The sequence below is a fragment of the Primulina tabacum genome, chromosome 8 (assembly GCF_025594145.1).
Source record: "Primulina tabacum isolate GXHZ01 chromosome 8, ASM2559414v2, whole genome shotgun sequence".
NCBI classification, from domain to species: Eukaryota; Viridiplantae; Streptophyta; class Magnoliopsida; order Lamiales; family Gesneriaceae; genus Primulina; species Primulina tabacum.
Genome location: NC_134557.1, coordinates 10,084,844 through 10,109,349, shown reverse-complemented (window position 1 = coordinate 10,109,349; position 24,506 = coordinate 10,084,844). Strand labels below are relative to the sequence as shown.

General features: G+C 39.7%; 1 protein-coding gene across 2 annotated transcripts; it reads left to right on the top strand.

Annotated features, from left to right (window-relative positions):
• The first annotated feature begins 852 nt into the window (after positions 1-852).
• LOC142553697 (transcription factor bHLH130-like) lies at positions 853-9,967 on the top strand. 2 transcript variants are annotated; one of them, XM_075664139.1, is made up of 7 exons: positions 853-1,703; positions 8,191-8,423; positions 8,463-8,507; positions 8,779-8,958; positions 9,066-9,131; positions 9,392-9,460; positions 9,562-9,967. In XM_075664139.1, the coding sequence occupies exons 1-7, from the start codon at positions 1,199-1,201 to the stop codon at positions 9,628-9,630; spliced, it is 1,167 nt and encodes a 388-aa protein (XP_075520254.1). In that variant the 5' UTR covers positions 853-1,198; the 3' UTR covers positions 9,631-9,967. The 2 variants fall into 2 exon arrangements, with proteins under 2 accessions (XP_075520254.1, XP_075520253.1); XM_075664138.1 differs by having other exon boundaries at positions 854-1,703; positions 8,191-8,507.
• The last annotated feature ends 14,539 nt before the right edge of the window (positions 9,968-24,506 follow it).

Genomic DNA, 24,506 nt, shown 5'->3' with positions numbered 1-24,506 from the left:
AAAAAATCAAAATTATAGGATAAAACCGTGGGCTGTGGGAAGGAAACCTTGAACACTCCTCCCCATACAAAAATAAAATAAGAAGGAATGAAAGCATCATATATATATATATATATATATATAATATCTTATTACTATATCAAGGCAGATGATATTAGACCGACAATTTTTGTCCGATGGTATCACCTTAAATATAATGATCATGCTACCCTACTCCTTAAAAAAATATCATGTTATGATTATTCTAAAAAATAATAACAAGTAATTAAAAAAACTTTATAAATATCATAAAAATGATAATTTTTAAAATCATGATATATATATATATATATATATATATATAATAATCTTAGCATAAAAAATAATATTTTTTATGGATAACCCAAATAAAAAATTCGTCTAACAAAATACGATCCGTGAGACCGTCTCACATAAGTTTTTGTGTATATATATATATAAAGCAATGTTTGTAAAATATAACAAGAAAAGATGTATAACTGAAATTTCATCTAATAAAATAGAAGAATTATAAATCTAATTAATAATGGATAGAAATACTGCAAATGGAGCCATTGCAAGACTCATTGCAGGAGTCGTTACAGATCCGAAGCTACTTTACTGAATTCCGAATTCAATGATTTTAAAAAACTCCCTACGGTGGTTTATATTCAGCCCGATTCAGAACTATTCTCAATGCCATAAATCTTATTGTATAATGCTTGTAAATCAATATATATGATTAAAACTATAATATTTTGTAGAGTTTGACGAAATAAATATTTGTACTAAATTGCCATGGTATGTATACGGAAAAGAGACTGACGTACATACATATCTGATTTACTTGGTCTTGCCATTTCTAGTGCAGTTTGGAATCTCACAGAAATAGCAAAATAGATGAAACTCATTTTCCAGTCCCTCTGACCGCCTTTGTTTTCAGCGTTCTTTTCTTTCTTTCTTTCTTTCTTTCTTTCTTTCTTTTTCAAGAGAATAAAGTTAATTGATTTATCATTAGGAGATAAGATGGTTTCCATTTTTGTGACCCTGTATTCAACCCGACACTCGAAATTCCAAGATTTCACCTGCTGATCCTCTCAAATCCACCAATCCTAAGCCTGCTATCATCAGTGTTTGATTTTCCCGCAGATTTCCCACATAAATCTTGTTTTTCTTGAGGGGTTTTTTCTTTTCTGACTTAATGATGTTTGGCTCGGAAACAATCCCAAGAGACACGAGGAGAAGCAGCGGGACCACCAGCTTTCTTTTCTCGAGCAATAACAACAATTTCAAGCAGGTTTCAGCCGAGGGAGAGTTATTGAAGAGTAAAGAACTTATGGGTACTTCCGATAATATGTTTGGGAATCAGAATCAGCCGCATAAAACCCAGCAGAGTTGTGGGTTAGCAAGGTATCGCTCCGCTCCGGGCTCGTTTCTCGGATCCCTTCTGGAATCTAGCACAGAAAATAGCGACAACGGTGAGGAGTCCGAAGCTTTCTTTCGTGCTTTAATGGAAAATGGGCCACTTGATCTGAACCAGAAAGATAGCGAGGAGATGCTGTATTTTAATAAACAGGAAGCCCGGAATGGGAAAAATGAGTTTGGTGGTGGGGAAATCGAGGGGTCTTATTCAGTTGGAATGGAGACGAATATTAATGCCTCAAATCTTGGTAGACAAAACAATTCTCCTGCAGAATTCTATTCTGGTATGGCTGTTTATATCTAACTATCTGTATATTTAATGTTTGGTTTTAATCTTTAAACTGATTTTTGCTGGGGTTTAGTTTACTTCTTTTTTGCGTCTATGAAATCGGAAGGAAGAAAGAGCGTGTTACTATTGTTTCATGAACAGGGATGACTAATTCTGAACAGCCTTCTAAAATGCAGAACTAGTACATAGAGCAATGTTGTCAAGGGTCAAAGTACAAATGAATTACAACCATAAACAAGGACTAGTCAACTAGATAAGTGATAACCACTTGGAAAGGACAACGGATGGTTGTTCAGCGACTCATCATATGATCACCTATTTGTATGATTGAACATCTTCATGTCCATACCAATGAAACGTGGCGTTTAACATCACAGATGATAGTCTCGAGCTCGATTAACCTTTATCCTTATTTTATGCAGCTAAGTCAACTAGGAATGCGTTTAGAATATATTGTACTATTAAATGAGTTTCTTGATCGATGTGACATGTACGTCCTCATTGTACCATAGTATATTGAAGGTACAAATAAAGTAAATATCATAATTTGCTATTACGTAAAATATTTCTAAAATAAAGATATTTATTGCATAAAAGTCAATAAAGTCCAAGCCACTAGTTTACTTGCTGAACACCTAATCTAAAGTTCTCTCACTTGACCTTAGCGAATTACCCGTAGATGTTAAATTTATTGTTTCACGATGTTTTTCAAACAATGGATCATGACAGGGTTTTGTAAGTGGATCAACAACGTTATCTGCAAAAATGACTCTCTCTGCCGATATGTCTCATCTTCCAACAATCCCTCGTATGATGTGGAACTTACTCATTATATTTTGGATCGTCGATGAGACCTTGATTCATTTCAATGTGCAACGGAACCAGTGTTGTCGAAGTACACTGGGACTAGACAAACTCCATTTGAAATAACACCAACTCTTGGATAAAATTCCTCATCCAAATAGTCTCATTTGATGCAATCGATGCATCTATGTATTAGGTCTCAGTGGTTGAATCGATGCAGCAACACTGTTGAGCATTAATACCAACCAGATGTTAATTTGGAATAATCTACCTTTGATTGTAAGCTAGAATCAATGTAAGCTTCCGATTTTAATTCTCCACCCCTATGGACCCATGAACAAATTCTTATTCATTCTCAAGTACTTAAGAATATCTTTCACGATTTTCCTATGCGATGGACCGGTGTTCGACTGATATTTGCTCGCAACACTCAATGCAAAGACTGTATCAGGTTGAGTAGATATCATACCATACATAATACTATCAATGGCCGACACATAGAGAATGCATGTGAGTACATATGCTATCATATCAGAGTTCAAAACAATTATAAGATTCCTTAGCCAATAATGATAATGATAATTAGGTCCGATTAGCTTGTGTTGATCGAGAATAATCTATAATGAATTTCGCGACGCCATCGTTAATATAATGAAAATGGAAAAAAATATTGGATTTTAATTTTATGAATTACCTCCTACTATTTTGACATTTTCATCACCTTCAATTTCTTTAGTGAGTACGCGAGGCTCAATTGCTAAATTATGATCCTTAATAATATCAGCAACAATTTCCAAAATGTAGAGCCCAATTGTATATCATGCAACCCCAAATAATTTTGCATCACGTTTGATAAAGGTCCAATAATATGACGTTTATCTTCGCGTGTCTAGCTCGGCCCATCAATGTTGAAATGTAGTGGACGGTCTCCATGAGATCCTTCGATAATATTGGCCGAAGTTTTGCGAGTTCCACTAAATTTACATCAAGTATGTAAGTGGAAGTCACAGCTCTCCGACGTCTAGGCCTCCCCAATAATATGAGTCAGACACTGAACGCGGGTAGTGTTCGTCATACAACTACCGTTGATAGAAGACAAGAAAAATTTAAGCTCTTTTAAATTTTCTTTTATAGTCTTGATATAAATTTTGAATCTTATACAAAATTAGGTGTTTTAATTTTGAAAATTTATCTCATCATTTAATCTTAAAATCGTGGCATGTTTGTTTTATGTTTACCCGATTAATGCAACTCTTGTAATTATAATAATAATAACACACATATTGACTATTTAATATATCATATACATCATAAATAAATAAATAAGTAAAGGATGATCGATAACCAAGATCTATTTAATCCATGGAAAACATAGGTAAATGCAGGATGTAAATACAATATTACATAAGCTTCTAATTTTTTTACATGTCTTGATTTTCAAAACTCTTGATAATCTCGGTCACCATCTTCCATTCTTGATCTCCCATTAAATATAATATTTTTATAAAATTTCTATATTACATTGTGATACAAATTTAAGTGGTGAGAACATATCATAAATCAGGGTCACTTTAATAATTATCAAAGATTTAAAAATTATAACATTGTAAAATATCATAACATATATCTAAAATATTGATCACGACTCTCGATCATCCTTTACGATATAATACATCTCATATTATATAAAAAAAATCATAATATCACAAATTATGCTTAACTCTTGTATTTTGCAAATTTGTCACTAATCACCATAATTAAAAATAAGTAAATAAACTAAATACATTTTATTTATTTTTTCAAATTAATTTATTAACAATTAAATTTATTGGAAAAACACATTTTTACCATAAATAATTAAAATTTTATTTCAATTATTTATTTTATAAAAAAAATGCACAATTTTATCAAAAATAAATTAATTATAAGGAAAATTATTCAAATTCATAAAATATCAATTTATCTCGAAACTTTTGTAAAATAAAAATGCCTTGGGGCCCGTGCGCCCTACACTGACCCATTTTTTCTGGATTTTTCAGGCAGCAACTTGGCGGGCAGGGCTCCCGTCTCGAATTTTTTTATTATTATTAAAATCACGGTTGCCCAGTTTTGCAGAGACTGCCCGCAAATAGCCGTTGCACGCTTGGGCTGCTTGCAACTATTTCGGGCAACCGCATATAATTTTTTTTTTGAAACTCTGATTTTTAGACAATGCAATTTATGGGAAAAAATTTATGCGGTTAGAAATAAATATCTCAACACGATTCAATCAAAAACCAAGAATTTGAGCTCTGATATTACTGTTGGTGTATCATTTTCTCGCACTCAAGACGCAACGGGAGTTTAAATTTTTTGTAATTTGACAATCAAATCATGGTTTGGTGTCTTATGATTTAAATCCATCCATATGGTGTTTATTGAAAGTTTACCTTTAGTGATTTACGCTTTGTGCAACTATTCTGAATTTGAAGCGAAAATAAATCTTCGTATAAATCTCTACGAACGATCTACTGGAAGTCGCCTTTCTTAAACCTCCAATAATTGGGTCCATGATTGAAAGTTTTTCTCCTTATATAGATTGCATTAGAAATCTAGACCAAATATGCGTTGAGAATCAATGGCCGGGAGACGGCGAAATTCCGACGTGGCGGGACAACGGCATGCGGTGGTGGAAGTGGTGCCCGGCCGTGTGGTTGTACTCCAAGGGGTGGTTGCCGAAAATCCAAGTGAGGAGAGAGATAGTTGTCTAGATTTATTTTCAAATCTTGATCTTTGATGTGTGGTTGATTACATATATTTAATGTCTCTCATATATGCATTGATCCTTTTAAAACTAAGAGTTTCTCTCTTGTCAAATCTCTCATATTTATCTTATCAACTTTTAAGTAAGATTTGATAGGATCATATAAACCCTTACTTATCTATAAGTTTTTAGAACCTTCTAGAATTCTCTTGGTTGATTTGACCAATTAGAAATATATTACTCCATGTTTGACTAGGAAAATCCAAGTTTATTAATAAAAAATCCATAATTGTGGTTTCATCATAACCCCAGCGGCCTATTTTTCAACTCATACACAAATTTTAGGAATTTGCATTCTTTTTACAAATTTAGCAGTCATACTAAATCTCAAAACCATTGATATATTGAGAGTTACATATAAATTTGATAATAGTGGCATCGTTTGTTCAACTAGGGAAAAATTTCTCGTTTCTCGTAAGCACAACTCATACTATGATCAGAGATTTCTTACTCTATTAACTTATCATATCACAAAGGATATCAACACCCGTAATTGAGTGGTAAATCCCCGATTGCAGTGCATCTCCTTCTACGTATGTCGAAACTACCCAATCTCTTCACCTAATTACCCTCACGGAGTCCGTAAATGAGTCAAAATGCAGCATTAGTATGTTGAGCCTCTATGTTGTCCCAGGTAGAGATGGCAATGGGGCGAGGAGGGGCGGGGGCGGGTTTGCCATCCCCATCCCCGTCCCCGAATTCCATCCTCAGCCCCATACCCGTCCCGATCCCCGTTTTTTCGGGTTCGGAGAATCCCCAAACCCGAAACTTCGACGATCAACTTCCCATTTCCGCCCACATCCTCGTTTCAAAAATATTAATATAGCAAGACGATGACGAATTCAGAGATTTTCTCAAATCAAAAATTATTATTATCTATTATTATTAGTGATAATATTAATATTAATATTTATATCAATATTAATAATAATAATATTATTAATATTTTAAAAAATAATAATATTATTATATTATTGATACTAATAATAATATTATTTTATTATTGATTTTATTTTCGGGGCGGGTTCGGGGATGGGGATAGTAATTCATACCCGTCCCGAACTACATCGGGGATTTAAAAAATCTCCGAACCAGGACCCGAACTCAAACCCGAAAAAATCAGGGGTCCCCATCCCCATTACGGGTTTTTCCCGTGGGGCTCCAAACCCGTGAGGAAAGTTGTCATCCCTAGTCCCATGTCAAAGGACTAATAGTGTACAACCATAACCACCGACTAATTCATTTGATAAGTGATAACCACTTGGAAAGTCTTAGAGGGTTTTTACTGTGACTCATCATATGATTACCCATCTGTATGATTGGATATCTACATGCTCATACCAATGAAACATGTCGTTTAATATTTATAGATGCTAGTCTCGAGTTCGAGCAATTTTATCCTTATTTTGTATTGCTAGATCGATCAAAAACGATTTTAGTACTACTAAATGAGTTTCATGATCAACGTGACATGTACGAACTTATTGTACCATACATTGTTTTTAGTTCAATTGGGAAACTGCCACGGGTCCGGTCCGGACCGAGTCAAACTGGTCCGACTGGTTCCTCACTTTTAATTTTTTTTTAAAATGTTTAAATTCTCTTTTTAGAATTTGATTATTGTTTTATATATTTTTTAAAAAAATTATTTCTTGTATTTTAAATTATATTTTTAGTTATATGTATGATTATTTAGATTTTAAACTTTGGTAAAAAATATTAATTTTAGTAGTATTAGAACTTATTTTGATTTAATTTTTTGTTTAAAAAATATAGATACAATTATATTGATTATATGTATGTTATTTGGATTTTAAATTTTGATAAATATATTTTTTCATTATTTATATATATTTAAGATTTTTAAAATTTAAAATGTATTTTTTACTATATTATATTATTATTTTATATAATATAACTGTTTTCCGGTCCGACCATCTAATTGAACAATCCGAACGATTGAACCGTTTTTATAAGGTAGACTAGTTAATATAGATACAATTATATTGATTATATGTATGTTATTTGGATTTTAAATTTTGATAAATATATTTTTTCATTATTTATATATATTTAAGATTTTTAAAATTTAAAATGTATTTTTTACTATATTATATTATATAATATAACTGTTTTCCGGTCCGACCATCTAATTGAACAATCCGAACGATTGAACCGTTTTTATAAGGTAGACTAGTTAATATAGATACAATTATATTGATTATATGTATGTTATTTGGATTTTAAATTTTGATAAATATATTTTTTCATTATTTATATATATTTAAGATTTTTAAAATTTAAAATGTATTTTTTACTATATTATATTATTATTTTATATAATATAACTGTTTTCCGGTCCGACCATCTAATTGAACAATCCGAACGATTGAACCGTTTTTATAAGGTAGACTAGTTCGATCATTGGTCCGATTATGAAAACATATGTACCTTAGTATATTCAAATTCGTTATTTATGCAGTTTTCAAAAGTTTGCCTATAAAGTAAATGTCATCATTTAAAATTCAATAAAGCTTAAGCCATAAGTTGACTACTTGGATCTTACTCTAAACGAAATTTGTATGTAATTTATTATTCATTTGTTTGGTAGCTCAATTTCCTTAGGCTGCATTTGGATTTCAAAAGTTATGGGTTTCGAAAATTAATCTTGTAATTTTAAAATTTTGAACTAAATCAAGATATTTTGAATCCTTAAATGTTGGAGTCATTTTGAGTTCATTCTTTCAAATGCAGCAGTAAATTTTGTAGCTGTTTCATTACATTGCTTGAACATGAAACATAAACAAAGGTATGAATTTGTTATTGCTAGTTTTTACATTCTTAAAAATGGTTGGAACTTGTCTTTCGACCTCAGGATTTGGCATAATGGGAGAGGTAGGAAACTACAGAGTCCAGAATGGCAATGACCCGAATCCATCATCTAGCGGTTACATAAATCACATGAAATTTTCTTCTCCTCCATCTTCAACTTCCCTGTTCATGCCCAGCATACCCGAAAATGGGAACGAAACACGTAGCTCTGAAAATGGTGGATTCAGGAACAGAAAAGAATTTGAGTCACTTTCAACTCAGGACTCATGGAATGATCACCCCCCCATAAACGGCTTCAAGAGAAACCGAGATGATGAACGAAAGAAGGCTTTTTCCAATTCGAATGGATTGGGGAATCCGGTATGTGGCTAATTTTCAACTTCCCTTTTGCTTTCAGCTGGTATATACATGTATTCGGTGCGCACACGCCTTTATATTTCTGTGAAATTTGTTGGTCTGCCTATTATATTCCTGCATCGACATTGCGATACGAAAGGCTAACAAGCTTAATGCCCTATCCCACCTACAAGGGTAGTCTTTGAGGTTTGGCTGTCCTTTTATGCTTTTGGCTTGACACTGTCATCAGGGAACCAATCCGTTATTTTATTTCTTATTGTACATTTCTGTACAGAATGAGGAAACAAGAAAGAGATCCCATGGTTTAGTTCACCATTTAAGCTTGCCAAAATCGTATGCTCAAGCTCAAGTGGCAAATGGGCAAAAGTTCCTACACTTTCAGCAAGAGGCAGTCCCTTGTCAAACCCGGGCCAAACGAGGTTTTGCCACTCATCCAAGAAGCATAGCTGAAAGGGTAAAGATTTTCTTTTTTCCCAGCATTTGATCACTTGAAACGAAATTTTTTTTTATTACAGCAGTAAATAGCAAAGATTTTGATGTTTGTGCTTTGCTAAATTTTAGATGAGGCGGACCCGAATAAGCGAAAAAATGAAGAAGTTGCAAGATCTTTTTCCAAATATGGACAAGGTAATTATATTTGTGCAGTCATTTAAAGTACCGAATTTTGTGTGTACATGTTTTAAAAGGAGGTAAAATTGTGTCCTCTCTCAATCAATATCTAAAGTTTGTTATATGTTACGCTTGCCGAAATTGTCATTTTCAATGAAATAGACATATCACATATGAAAGAAATTTATGAATGATCGATCAATCTACTTTGTGCTAACCAATGAGTGAGTTTTGATATATTATTTTTCCCCCTTTTTCATGATCTCTTGGATTAGCAGCAAACGAACACTGCAGATATGTTAGATTTGGCAGTTGAACACATTAAAGTCCTGCAGAAACAAGTCATGGTAATTAAACACATCCATCACTTTCATACAATTATCACGTGAAATTTTCTCATCAACCTTATTTTGAAACCTCCATGTCTTTTCCCCCCATTCTTGTATAGACACTCACTGATGCAAGAGCAAAGTGTGCCTGCTCGAGTAAACAAAAACCGACAAGTTCAACAACATAGCCGTCAACATAAATCGTCATGAACAATGAGCCCGTGATCATGCTAGATAGTGTTACGGCGCGCATGTGTGATTGACGAGATTAGTTTTGGAATTTTCTTGAGAAAAAAAGGATGGAAGGATATGATGTTCTATGTCAAAGTATGCATGATATCCATTTTAAGTTGATGTAGGTGTAGTATTGTTAAGTGCATCAGCTTTATGGATTTCTTTGTTTTTTGAATAATAACATTTATTCATGTATACAAGTGGTAAGATAAAATTTAAGCCTTATTTTGTTATCATATATATATATATATATTGACTTTATAAAGTAAGAACAATTTTCATTTAGCAATATGAGATGGTGTCCAAGGTTCAAACATGTAAAAATAAATATTTGTTTGCCAATTAATGAAAATAAAAATATAATTTAGATTTTTTTAAAATATATTTACAATGTCATATTAAACCATGTTTCTAAAATCGAATTGGATAGGTCCGTCCGACCGAAAATAGGTCATAGCTCTTGTCTGCAACACCCTAAAAACCGCTTTAGTGATCCAATCAATCAAAATCGATCTAACCCGGTTGAACTGACTATGAATCGGAACCAGTTTCCCAAATTGTTTTTATATTTTAAATTTTTTTTCATGGATAACCCAATAAGATATCGTCTCACAAAATACGACTCGTGAGACTGTCTCACACAAGTTTTTGCTTAATTTTATTTATTTTTATTGTTTTTAGTTTGTCATGTCATTATTATATTCATTTCCCTTGTTTGTAGCTCACCACGGAAATGATGGAATTGCATTGACCCAAAAACTTTTTCTTCCCGTCGTCAACCTTTTTTTTTCCATTTCAAGTGGTAGAAGATTGGACATTGGTATTCATAACTTCCTTGAAACCCATTCAACGACTGCCAACATTTCAAGAAAATGTCATCCAGAATTCGTTTTACATTGAAAGATAAGAGAAAAATCAGAACGAAAAATAGGTCAAAATCATAAAGAACCACTATATGAAAAAAAAAAATTTGGAAGTTCGATACCTACATAATTAGATCCATGGTTGTGTAATACTCCTGAGTTGTAATTTTATTTTTATATAAGTACTATATATAATACTATAATATTTGATACCCCATGGATGGGCCCCCTATCCTTGGCTCATCCCAGCCCAAATGGAAGACAAATATATAATCAAGGGCCCAGATATTCTCCTATAAATATCAGGTTTGAGCGTTTAGTTGAGAATTCAATATATTGTTTTCATCAGCACCCTTAGCTGCTCCCCCCATATATCCTCAGTCTCTGACTTGAGCGTCGGAGGGGCTGCGCCAAGACACCCTCCTGGCCCCCTCCTAACGATCTTATTTGTGATTTCAGGCTCAGGGTAATTTTAAAACCTGCGTCTGGACTAGTGACACTTGCTGGAACCGGACTCTAAATATCCCGTGAGTATCACTTGGCGCCGTCTGTGGGAAACTTTGAGTTGAGACGTAATGGTAGGCAAGAAAGGAAGTAGAAGAGCTACATCAGCATCATCGTGTCCTCAGAGGGGACCCGAAATATCTCATGTTGAGACAAGACAAGAACAACCGCGTCTTGAGACGAGACAGGAACAACCTCGTCAAGAGACAAGAACCGAGCAGCCCCTTCACGAGGCAAGGGTCGAGCAAACCCGTCCCAAGGAGAATGTGGGGAACTTGACCCTGGAACAGCTGGGCCAATTTATCACCCGGACAGTGGATGAGGCCATGAAGAGGAATAAAGAGTCTATGTTTGTAGAGGAATAGGCCGCCTTTCAGGAGCGTGAGGAAAATATTGAAGTCCACCAGAGCAGGGTTGAAGAGACGCAACCCCTCCAAAATGGGGAGATTAGTAGATGGAGGAGATGTGGAAGGAGATACGGAGGTTGAGGGAGCAGGTAGGAAGCAGAGCGCCAGCACCCAAGAGAGGAAGTCCTTTTTCACTAGCCATTTTAGAAGAAGGGCTTCCTCCAAATTTTCGACAGTCAAATGTGGGAGAGTACGATGGACATACTGACCCCGAGGAACACTTGAGTAGGTTTGAGAATGCGGCCCTGTTACATCAATATTCAGATGGGGTCAGGTGCAGGGTGTTTCTGGGCACGTTGGTGAGGTCAGCCCAACAATGGTTTAACATCTTGCAGCCCAACTCTATACTAACTTTCGAGGATTTTTCCGCTGCTTTCTTGCACAGATTCACTAGCAGCAAAAAACACAAAAAAAACTATTTGAGCCTGTTTGTGGTGAAACAACAAGAAGCTGAAACTTTGCGAGAGTTTGTCCAGCGTTTCAACAACGCAGCGTTGGAGATACCAGCGGCCACTCCTGACATCATGATAAGTGTCTTTACCCAGGGACTTAGAGGAGGAGAGTTCTTTAAATCATTAGTGAAGAAACCTCCATCAAGTTATGATGATTTGTTATCTGGACGGAAAAATATGTAAATCTAGAGGATGCCCAGCGGCACAAGAGGATGGAGCAGCGGCCCGGGGGAGGAAGAGTTGAGAGAGCGGAGAGAGGAGGAAGGAAGAGGGGTGCAGAGGAAAGGGAGGAGGATAAAGCTAGGGACAGAAGACAATTCTCATCACATGTTTCTCCGGATAGGAGTCGTGACGAGGTGATGGAGGTGAGGGAGCCCGAGGGGAGGTGGGAGAAGTCGCTAAGAGTTAAGAGCAGTGCTAGATTGCCTTCGCGGGACAGACGAGAAGGATCCGCATCCGGGAGTCGACCAAGGTCTCGCCCCTCCCCTAGGCGTGGTCAAGGCCCTTCATGGATAAATCAGAGGGTCAGAGAGCAGAGAGGGGAAGGTCGAGGTCAAGATTAGTGGTGGGAAAAAATACCGAAATACCGAAATACCGAAAAACCGTACCGAAAAAAATACCGAACTTACCGAAAAAATCGATATACCGAACATTTCGGTACGACATCATACCGTACCGAAATGTTCGGTATCGGTATCGGTATGAAATATTTTTTTCGGTATTTCGGTATATACCGAAGTACCGAAAATAATTTTTTTTTATTATTTTTTTTAAAATTTAAGTTCGGTATACCGAAAAAATGTCGGTATACCGAAAACATTTTCGGTATACCGACAAAATTTTCGGTGTCGGTATGGTACCGGTATGAACTTTTTCCATACCGAAAATTCGGTATATCGAATGTGCGGTATACTGAAATTTCGGTATCGGTATGGAAAAATTCCATATATTTTCGGTACGGTACCGTAGTTCGGTACGGTATACCGTACCGTACCCACCCCTGGTCAAGATGTTCCTCAAGAGCCCATCAAACCGAGGAGGGGAATGAATGAGGATAATCACCCTACGAGAGGAATGATTCATTTGATCTCGGGGGGTGCTACTGATGGAGAGTCTGAGCTAGCCCGGAAGGCACATGGGAGAAGGTTGGAGAACTTTGAGATATCTAGAGGTGCAGACTTACCACAAGACTCCGTCATCAGCTTTGGGCCGGAAGACCTCTGAGGCGTTGTGACTCCACATAAGGATGCCTTGGTGGTGACGGTCACCATTGCCAATTATGATGTGGCGAGGATATTTATTGATAATGGAAGCTCCGTGAACGTCTTGTTCAAGAGCACGTTAGATCAAATGAAGGTAGAAGGATTTGAGTTTGAGCCGGTCTCCACCCCGCTGTATGGGTTTGCAGGACACGCCATCCCGCCTTTGGGTCAGATTGTGCTTCCCCTATCCTTGGGAACTGATCCTCGGCGGGTAACAAAGATGATAGCGTTCACCGTGGTGGATACCCTTTCAGCGTATAATGAAATTCTAGGACGGCCAGCCCTGAAGGATTTCAGAGCCGTAGCTTCCACTTATCATCAAAAGCTTAAGTTTCCTGTGAGAAAAGGAGTTGGAGTCTAGTGCGGGGATCAAAAAGTCGCGCGTCGGTGTTATGAAGGGGTAGTGAGAGAAGAGGGAAAAAGAGCGCGTGTGGAGCTTAACATGATTAGGAAGGAAGAAGTGGGTAACTTTGTCCTGTTGAGGTACAATAGGAGCAGAGATGAAAGTTGGAGAATGCGCCGGGCAAGGTCTAAAAAGGCTCGGGAACGCTTACCACCTTAGAGAATATTAATCTTAATTTGAATTTTGCTGTATTTCGTTTCTGAATTTGTCTTATGTTATCAATTGAAATTTAATAAAGTCAAGTTCTTATATTAAGTTCGTGGATGTTGTTGTATTGTGAGGATGAAATGAATTAAATTTTCTTGCTAAGGCATCGCCTAGCAAGAGGAGCAGAGTGGAGGAGGAGAATTAAATTTTATTTTCCTGCTAAGGCATCGCCTAGCAGAGGAGCAGAGTTTGGGAGGAGAAAAATGTCATTTTCCTGCTATGGCGTCGCCTAACAGAGGAGTTAAAGGGTGATGGTGAAGAATTTTTATTTTTCCGCTAAGGCACTGCCTAGCAGAGGAGCACATTTGTGAAGGAGAAAAATTTTATTTTCCTTCTAATGCACCGCCTAGCAGAGGAGCAGAGTTCGGAAGGAGAAAAATTAAATTTTCCTGCTAAGGCACCGCCTAGCAGAGCAGCAGAGTTGGGGAGGAGAAAAATTAAAGTTTCCTGCTAAGGCCCGGCTTAGCAGAGGAGTTAGAGGGTGGAGGTGTTGAATTTTTATTTTCCTGCTAAGGCATCGCCTAGTAGAGGAGTTAGAGGGCGGAGGTGGTGAATTTTTATTTTCCTGCTAAGGCCCGGCTTAGCAGAGGAGTTAGAGGGTGGAGGTGTTGAATTTTTATTTTCCTGCTAAGGCATCGCCTAGTAGAGGGGTTAGAGGGCGGGGGTGGTGAATTGTTATTGTCCTGCTAAGGCCCGGCTTAGCAGAGGAGTTAGAGGGTGGAGGTGTTGAATTTTTATTTTGCTGCTAAGGTATCACCTAGCAGAGGAGTTAGAGGGTGGAGGTGTTGAATTTTTATTTTGCTGCTAAGGTATCACCTAGCAGAGGAGTTAGAGGGTGGAGGTGTTGAATTTTTATGTTCTTGCTAAGGTATCGCCCAGTAGAGGAGTCAGAGGGTGAGGAGTTGGAAATTAAATTTTTTCCTGCTAAGGCATCACCTAGCAGAAGAGTCACAGGGTGAGGAGATGGATGTTTTATTTTCCTGCTAAGGCATCACCTAGCAGAAGAGTCACAGGGTGAGGAGATGGAGGTTTTATTTTCCTGCTAAGGCATCGCCTAGCAGATGAGTTAGAGGCTGAGGAGGTTGAAGTTTTATTTTTCATACTAAGGCCCGACTTAGCAGAGGAGTCAAGGGCATACCGTGTTAGAAAAATTTATTTCGTTTGTCGATAACGAATGATGTTTGCCGCTGCAAAAATTACGGGGATCAAAATTCTCAACGTACTGGACGAGGATGGGCGACGCGAGGCGCGCGAGCGAGCCTGCCCGCTCGTGCGGTAGGGCGAGCGCAAGGCAAGGGGCGAGCGTGCAGGTGGCTTGGGCGAGGCCGCTGTGGGCGAGCGTGAGGAGGGGCGAGTGTGCACAGGCGAAGGTGGCGAGGCCAGGGCTTGTGCGCGCTGTGCAGGCGAGGAGAAGGCAGGGGCAAGGCGAGGTGAGGAGGAGGCGAGGGCGTGCTTGGTCTGGGCGAGGTGATGACTGGGCGTGCGCGACGAATGTCAAAAGGGCGAGGTGATGGCTGGATCTGTGCGCGAGGTGAAGTTGTGCTTGGGCGGGGGCTAGGTGATGGAAGCACGCTGGGCGAGGGAGTGCTTAGGCGAGGGTGAGGGTGTGCTTGGGCGAGGCTGTGCGTGCCTGGGCGAGGGTGTTCGGCGTGCTGCGTTGGGCGAAGCTGCGTGTGAGGCGAGGCGAGACGAGGGTGATGGCAAGGCGAGGCGGAGCGAGGGCTGGCGTGGGGAGACGGTGGGGCTGGGCGAGGTTGTGGGCGCGAGGAAGGGAAAAGGTGATGGTGGCGCGGGCGAGAGTTTGCACGGGGTAGGGCGAGGGCTCGCGTGGGGCTGGTGAGCGCACGGGCGAGAGCTCGCGCCGGGAGGTGGTGAAACTGGGCGGCTTCTTGCGTGGCGAGGCAGGTGCACTGCTTTGGCGAGGCGGCGGATAGGCGAGAGGGAGCGAGGTGATGGCACGGGTGATGGCAAGGTGATGGTGAAGCGGCGCTAGGGTTAACGCGCAGGTGAGGCGTAGGCTGGGAGGTTTTGAGCAACAGAGGAGAACTGCACAGTTCACGCCTTGTGAACCGAGGACAACACAATTAATCGAACTTTGATCCTACGATTCAGTTCGACTCGAGAGGGGGAGACTGCTGATACCCCATGAATTAGCCCCTTATCCTTGGCCCATCCCAGCCCAAATGGAAGACAGGCCCATCAAGGGCCCAGATATTCTCCTATAAATATCAGGTTTGAGCGTTCAGTTGAGAATTCAATATATTGTTTTCAGCAGCACCCTTAGCTGCTCCCCCCATATATCCTCAGTCTCTGACTTGAGCATCGGAGGGGCTACGCCAGGACACCCTCCTGGCCCCCTCCTAACGATCTTATTTGTGATTTCAGGCTCAGGGTAATTTCAAAACCTGCGTCTGGACTAGTGACACTTGCTGGAACCGGACCCTAAATTTCCCGTGAGTATCAATATTGATAAAGAAAATAATATTATTTTATCATATATTTATAAATATGTTTAGAATAAACTATATTTGACATATAATTTAGCTATTGAGATTTATTTTAATATTTTAATACAAAGAGTATGGCACTTATTTATTATGATATAATTTTTAAATAAATATACTATTTTTATAATAAAATAATCAATAACTTTAAAAATAAAATTTATGTCTGAATTGAATTTAATAATAATAATTAGACTTAAAAGCAATTTTGATTAAAGGTAAAATTTATTTTTTAGTTGGATTATTACCAATTAAGCCCTTTAAAAATTTAAATAATTCACTTACCAATTTTTCGATTTAACAGTGTATCAAAATATTTATTATTCAATAATAGCAAAGAAGGCTATTTTAAAAATTTAGTTTTAAAATGTGTAAAACATATTTTATCTTAACTCACGACCTAAATTATGCATATATTGGCTTTTATATAAATAAAAAAATGGTTATTAAAAGGGATTCTTGTTTTATGAAAATTATGGATATACGAATGGATTGAGATGTGATAAGAGTTGATTAGGAGATACTTCAAGTGTAAATTGTTGGGCCATTGCCAATATGAGTCGAGCTTATGAGTGACATTTGAATAGGATAGAGTCAAACTCTTATCCGGACGAGAGAGAGAGAATCTTTAAATGATGTAAATGAAATTATTATTTTTATATAGACAAAAGCTTGTGTGAGAGACGCTCTTTCGGGTCGTATTCTGTGAGATGAATCTCTTATTTGGGTCATCCATGAAAAATTATTACTTTTTATGCTAAGAGTATTACTTTTTATTGTGAATATCGGTATGGTTCACCTGTCTCACTGATAAAGATTCGTGAGACCGTCTCATAAAAAACATACTCTTTTACATAAACATCCAACATCAAAAACAACAATACAATCCTCACGCCGCCTTTCAGGAGCGTGAGGAAAATATTGAAGTCCACCAGAGCAGGGTTGAAGAGACGCAACCCCTCCAAAATGGGGAGATTAGTAGATGGAGGAGATGTGGAAGGAGATACGGAGGTTGAGGGAGCAGGTAGGAAGCAGAGCGCCAGCACCCAAGAGAGGAAGTCCTTTTTCACTAGCCATTTTAGAAGAAGGGCTTCCTCCAAATTTTCGACAGTCAAATGTGGGAGAGTACGATGGACATACTGACCCCGAGGAACACTTGAGTAGGTTTGAGAATGCGGCCCTGTTACATCAATATTCAGATGGGGTCAGGTGCAGGGTGTTTCTGGGCACGTTGGTGAGGTCAGCCCAGCAATGGTTTAACATCTTGCAGCCCAACTCTATACTAACTTTCGAGGATTTTTCCGCTGCTTTCTTGCACAGATTCACTAGCAGCAAAAAACACAAAAAAAAACTATTTGAGCCTGTTTGTGGTGAAACAACAAGAAGCTGAAACTTTGCGAGAGTTTGTCCAGCGTTTCAACAACGCAGCGTTGGAGATACCAGCGGCCACTCCTGACATCATGATAAGTGTCTTTACCCAGGGACTTAGAGGAGGAGAGTTCTTTAAATCATTAGTGAAGAAACCTCCATCAAGTTATGATGATTTGTTATCTGGACGGAAAAATATGTAAATCTAGAGGATGCCCAGCGGCACAAGAGGATGGAGCAGCGGCCCGGGGGAGGAAGAGTTGAGAGAGCGGAGAGAGGAGGAAGGAAGAGGGGTGCAGAGGAAAGGGAGGAGGATAAAGCTAGGGACAGAAGACAATTCTCATCACATGTTTCTCCGGATAGGAGTCGTGACGAGGTGATGGAGGTGAGGGAGCCCGAGGGGAGGTGGGAGAAGTCGCTAAGAGTTAAGAGCAGTGCTAGATTGCCTTCGCGGGACAGACGAGAAGGATCCGCATCCGGGAGTCGACCAAGGTCTCGCCCCTCCCCTAGGCGTGGTCAAGGCCCTTCATGGATAAATCAGAGGGTCAGAGAGCAGAGAGGGGAAGGTCGAGGTCAAGATTAGTGGTGGGAAAAAATACCGAAATACCGAAATACCGAAAAAACCGTACCGAAAAAAATACCGAACTTACCGAAAAAATCGATATACCGAACATTTCGGTACGACATCATACCGTACCGAAATGTTCGGTATCGGTATCGGTATGAAATATTTTTTTCGGTATTTCGGTATATACCGAAGTACCGAAAATAATTTTTTTTTATTATTTTTTTTAAAATTTAAGTTCGGTATACCGAAAAAATGTCGGTATACCGAAAACATTTTCGGTATACCGACAAAATTTTCGGTGTCGGTATGGTACCGGTATGAACTTTTTCCATACCGAAAATTCGGTATATCGAATGTGCGGTATACTGAAATTTCGGTATCGGTATGGAAAAATTCCATATATTTTCGGTACGGTACCGTAGTTCGGTACGGTATACCGTACCGTACCCACCCCTGGTCAAGATGTTCCTCAAGAGCCCATCAAACCGAGGAGGGGAATGAATGAGGATAATCACCCTACGAGAGGAATGATTCATTTGATCTCGGGGGGTGCTACTGATGGAGAGTCTGAGCTAGCCCGGAAGGCACATGGGAGAAGGTTGGAGAACTTTGAGATATCTAGAGGTGCAGACTTACCACAAGACTCCGTCATCAGCTTTGGGCCGGAAGACCTCTGAGGCGTTGTGACTCCACATAAGGATGCCTTGGTGGTGACGGTCACCATTGCCAATTATGATGTGGCGAGGATATTTATTGATAATGGAAGCTCCGTGAACGTCTTGTTCAAGAGCACGTTAGATCAAATGAAGGTAGAAGGATTTGAGTTTGAGCCGGTCTCCACCCCGCTGTATGGGTTTGCAGGACACGCCATCCCGCCTTTGGGTCAGATTGTGCTTCCCCTATCCTTGGGAACTGATCCTCGGCGGGTAACAAAGATGATAGCGTTCACCGTGGTGGATACCCTTTCAGCGTATAATGAAATTCTAGGACGGCCAGCCCTGAAGGATTTCAGAGCCGTAGCTTCCACTTATCATCAAAAGCTTAAGTTTCCTGTGAGAAAAGGAGTTGGAGTCTAGTGCGGGGATCAAAAAGTCGCGCGTCGGTGTTATGAAGGGGTAGTGAGAGAAGAGGGAAAAAGAGCGCGTGTGGAGCTTAACATGATTAGGAAGGAAGAAGTGGGTAACTTTGTCCTGTTGAGGTACAATAGGAGCAGAGATGAAAGTTGGAGAATGCGCCGGGCAAGGTCTAAAAAGGCTCGGGAACGCTTACCACCTTAGAGAATATTAATCTTAATTTGAATTTTGCTGTATTTCGTTTCTGAATTTGTCTTATGTTATCAATTGAAATTTAATAAAGTCAAGTTCTTATATTAAGTTCGTGGATGTTGTTGTATTGTGAGGATGAAATGAATTAAATTTTCTTGCTAAGGCATCGCCTAGCAAGAGGAGCAGAGTGGAGGAGGAGAATTAAATTTTATTTTCCTGCTAAGGCATCGCCTAGCAGAGGAGCAGAGTTTGGGAGGAGAAAAATGTCATTTTCCTGCTATGGCGTCGCCTAACAGAGGAGTTAAAGGGTGATGGTGAAGAATTTTTATTTTTCCGCTAAGGCACTGCCTAGCAGAGGAGCACAGTTGTGAAGGAGAAAAATTTTATTTTCCTGCTAAGGCACCGCCTAGCAGAGGAGCAGAGTTCGGAAGGAGAAAAATTAAATTTTCCTGCTAAGGCACCGCCTAGCAGAGCAGCAGAGTTGGGGAGGAGAAAAATTAAAGTTTCCTGCTAAGGCCCGGCTTAGCAGAGGAGTTAGAGGGTGGAGGTGTTGAATTTTTATTTTCCTGCTAAGGCATCGCCTAGTAGAGGAGTTAGAGGACGGAGGTGGTGAATTTTTATTTTCATGCTAAGGCCCGGCTTAGCAGAGGAGTTAGAGGGTGGAGGTGTTGAATTTTTATTTTCCTGCTAAGGCATCGCCTAGTAGAGGGGTTAGAGGGCGGGGGTGGTGAATTGTTATTGTCCTGCTAAGGCCCGGCTTAGCAGAGGAGTTAGAGGGTGGAGGTGTTGAATTTTTATTTTCCTGCTAAGGTATCACCTAGCAGAGGAGTTAGAGGGTGGAGGTGTTGAATTTTTATTTTGCTGCTAAGGTATCACCTAGCAGAGGAGTTAGAGGGTGGAGGTGTTGAATTTTTATGTTCTTGCTAAGGTATCGCCCAGTAGAGGAGTCAGAGGGTGAGGAGTTGGAAATTAAATTTTTTCCTGCTAAGGCATCACCTAGCAGAAGAGTCACAGGGTGAGGAGATGGAGGTTTTATTTTCCTGCTAAGGCATCGCCTAGCAGATGAGTTAGAGGCTGAGGAGGTTGAAGTTTTATTTTTCATACTAAGGCCCGACTTAGCAGAGGAGTCAAGGGCATACCGTGTTAGAAAAATTTATTTCGTTTGTCGATAACGAATGATGTTTGCCGCTGCAAAAATTACGGGGATCAAAATTCTCAACGTACTGGACGAGGATGGGCGACGCGAGGCGCGCGAGCGAGCCTGCCCGCTCGTGCGGTAGGGCGAGCGCAAGGCAAGGGGCGAGCGTGCAGGTGGCTTGGGCGAGGCCGCTGTGGGCGAGCGTGAGGAGGGGCGAGTGTGCACAGGCGAAGGTGGCGAGGCCAGGGCTTGTGCGCGCTGTGCAGGCGAGGAGAAGGCAGGGGCAAGGCGAGGTGAGGAGGAGGCGAGGGCGTGCTTGGTCTGGGCGAGGTGATGACTGGGCGTGCGCGACGAATGTCAAAAGGGCGAGGTGATGGCTGGATCTGTGCGCGAGGTGAAGTTGTGCTTGGGCGGGGGCTAGGTGATGGAAGCACGCTGGGCGAGGGAGTGCTTAGGCGAGGGTGAGGGTGTGCTTGGGCGAGGCTGTGCGTGCCTGGGCGAGGGTGTTCGGCGTGCTGCGTTGGGCGAAGCTGCGTGTGAGGCGAGGCGAGACGAGGGTGATGGCAAGGCGAGGCGGAGCGAGGGCTGGCGTGGGGAGACGGTGGGGCTGGGCGAGGTTGTGGGCGCGAGGAAGGGAAAAGGTGATGGTGGCGCGGGCGAGAGTTTGCACGGGGTAGGGCGAGGGCTCGCGTGGGGCTGGTGAGCGCACGGGCGAGAGCTCGCGCCGGGAGGTGGTGAAACTGGGCGGCTTCTTGCGTGGCGAGGCAGGTACACTGCTTTGGCGAGGCGGCGGATAGGCGAGAGGGAGCGAGGTGATGGCACGGGTGATGGCAAGGTGATGGTGAAGCGGCGCTAGGGTTAACGCGCAGGTGAGGCGTAGGCTGGGAGGTTTTGAGCAACAGAGGAGAACTGCACAGTTCACGCCTTGTGAACCGAGGACAACACAATTAATCGAACTTTGATCCTACGATTCAGTTCGACTCGAGAGGGGGAGACTGCTGATACCCCATGAATTAGCCCCTTATCCTTGGCCCATCCCAGCCCAAATGGAAGACAGGCCCATCAAGGGCCCAGATATTCTCCTATAAATATCAGGTTTGAGCGTTCAGTTGAGAATTCAATATATTGTTTTCAGCAGCACCCTTAGCTGCTCCCCCCATATATCCTCAGTCTCTGACTTGAGCATCGGAGGGGCTACGCCAGGACACCCTCCTGGCCCCCTCCTAACGATCTTATTTGTGATTTCAGGCTCAGGGTAATTTCAAAACCTGCGTCTGGACTAGTGACACTTGCTGGAACCGGACCCTAAATTTCCCGTGAGTATCAATATTGATAAAGAAAATAATATTATTTTATCATATATTTATAAATATGTTTAGAATAAACTATATTTGACATATAATTTAGCTATTGAGATTTATTTTAATATTTTAATACAAAGAGTATGGCACTTATTTATTATGATATAATTTTTAAATAAATATACTATTTTTATAATAAAATAATCAATAACTTTAAAAATAAAATTTATGTCTGAATTGAATTTAATAATAATAATTAGACTTAAAAGCAATTTTGATTAAAGGTAAAATTTATTTTTTAGTTGGATTATTACCAATTAAGCCCTTTAAAAATTTAAATAATTCACTTACCAATTTTTCGATTTAACAGTGTATCAAAATATTTATTATTCAATAATAGCAAAGAAGGCTATTTTAAAATTTAGTTTTAAAATGTGTAAAACATATTTTATCTTAACTCACGACCTAAATTATGCATATATTGGCTTTTATATAAATAAAAAAATGGTTATTAAAAGGGATTCTTGTTTTATGAAAATTATGGATATACGAATGGATTGAGATGTGATAAGAGTTGATTAGGAGATACTTCAAGTGTAAATTGTTGGGCCATTGCCAATATGAGTCGAGCTTATGAGTGACATTTGAATAGGATAGAGTCAAACTCTTATCCGGACGAGAGAGAGAGAATCTTTAAATGATGTAAATGAAATTATTATTTTTATATAGACAAAAGCTTGTGTGAGAGACGCTCTTTCGGGTCGTATTCTGTGAGATGAATCTCTTATTTGGGTCATCCATGAAAAATTATTACTTTTTATGCTAAGAGTATTACTTTTTATTGTGAATATCGGTATGGTTCACCTGTCTCACTGATAAAGATTCGTGAGACCGTCTCATAAAAAACATACTCTTTTACATAAACATCCAACATCAAAAACAACAATACAATTCCACTTCGGACATGTTCAGATTCTTGGATTAATACGGAGTTTCTCCATGGGGTACATTTACAACATGAGCATGAGTGGATAGCTCCAAATGAACATCAAGGAAAAAAATAAAGTAAGAATGTTCTTATAACGTCCCAAAAATTTGAAGGTCCACGTGAATCATATGCATGCAAGTTATCAAATTTCTTGTGTATTTTAATTAATTTATTTTAATGCATTAAATGCATGATTTTAAAATGAATATGTATGTTTAATTCTTGGTTCATTAAGATTGTATGATATAGGGTTTTTAGCAGTATTCCATGCTCGAACGAGTAAGGAAGACCGAGGACAATTAAGGAAAAATATTTTTATTAAATTATTTAATATATGGTGTAATTAAGTGAGATTTTCGAAAATGGGCCTTGGTGTCATATTTTTACTCATATGGTCATATTTTTAATCGCTACACAAAATTTAGCAAGTCGGGGGATTTTTTGAGGGTTCGGGCAATATTTTCAAAAACGTACCAAAACGAAATATTTTACGGAGTGTTTTTGGGCTTAATGAGACTATTTTAATACATAATGGGCCTAAATCCTTCTTAATCTTATTATTTTTAATTAAGGACCCATTATACTAATTATAATATACCTAACCTACTTTCAAAACCCTAAACACTCCACCCCTTCAACTTGGCCGCCCCTCCCAACCTTCAGCAGCATGTTTTCGAAAAGTGCAGCAGCAATCCCCTCGAATCCTCCCAAAGTTTTTCAAAGAAATTTTTCCCCGTCTTTCTGGTGCACGTTCTACGCGATTATCACAAAGGTTTCGAGCGTATCTTGGTTCTAGGGTTCGAATGGCTAGATCGGGTGAAAGGGAGAGGGCAGTCGTGCATGGCTTGTTCCAGGCTCTGGTTTAGATCGTTTGGGGTCTATGTCAGGGCTGTGAATGGTCCATGGTCAGCTGGTAGAAGGGCTAGGCTTGGATCGAAGCTTGATGATAAGCTAGGTCGAGTTTTGGGCGAGTTCAGTGATCCCGATCGCAAGGGCTGTTGACGTGGGTTAAGTTGGTCCAGTCAGGTGCACGTGGGTCTGGTCATGGTCCTAGAGGGGTTAGCCAAGTTCTGGAAGCGTCGGTTACGGGTCTAGGGTCGAAGGTCGGAGCTAGGTGCACTAGGTTTGAACCTCGATACGTGCAGAAAATTCTAGCAGCTGGCCGAGGGTTTTCGAGGGTCTTAGGTGGTCTGAAATAAGTGATTTAAGGGATGGTCATGTAGGTTCAAGTCATTGTTTAAGTTTGGAAATCTTTGGTTGAGTTTAAGGTTAATTCGGGTTAAAACCGGGACCCTGGTCCAAGTTTTAAAACGAATTATAGAAGTTCTTGCATGAGCTCGAGTTTACGTCTAGGAAATTGTTATAAATATGTTTTGAGGTGTTTTAATAAGTCTGGTTGGATTCGGGTCGAAATTTTGAGGTCCAGGGATAAAACGGTCAATTAGGGTTTCTAGGGATAAAATGATCATTTTGCACCCGGTCGAGTTAGCAGTTCTGGCAGCGCCCTGATCACAAATTGACATGTTTTAAATGTATATATTATCACGAACATGACTTTTTATGGAAATAAAAAAATACGTTGCATGCTTGATTTTAATGA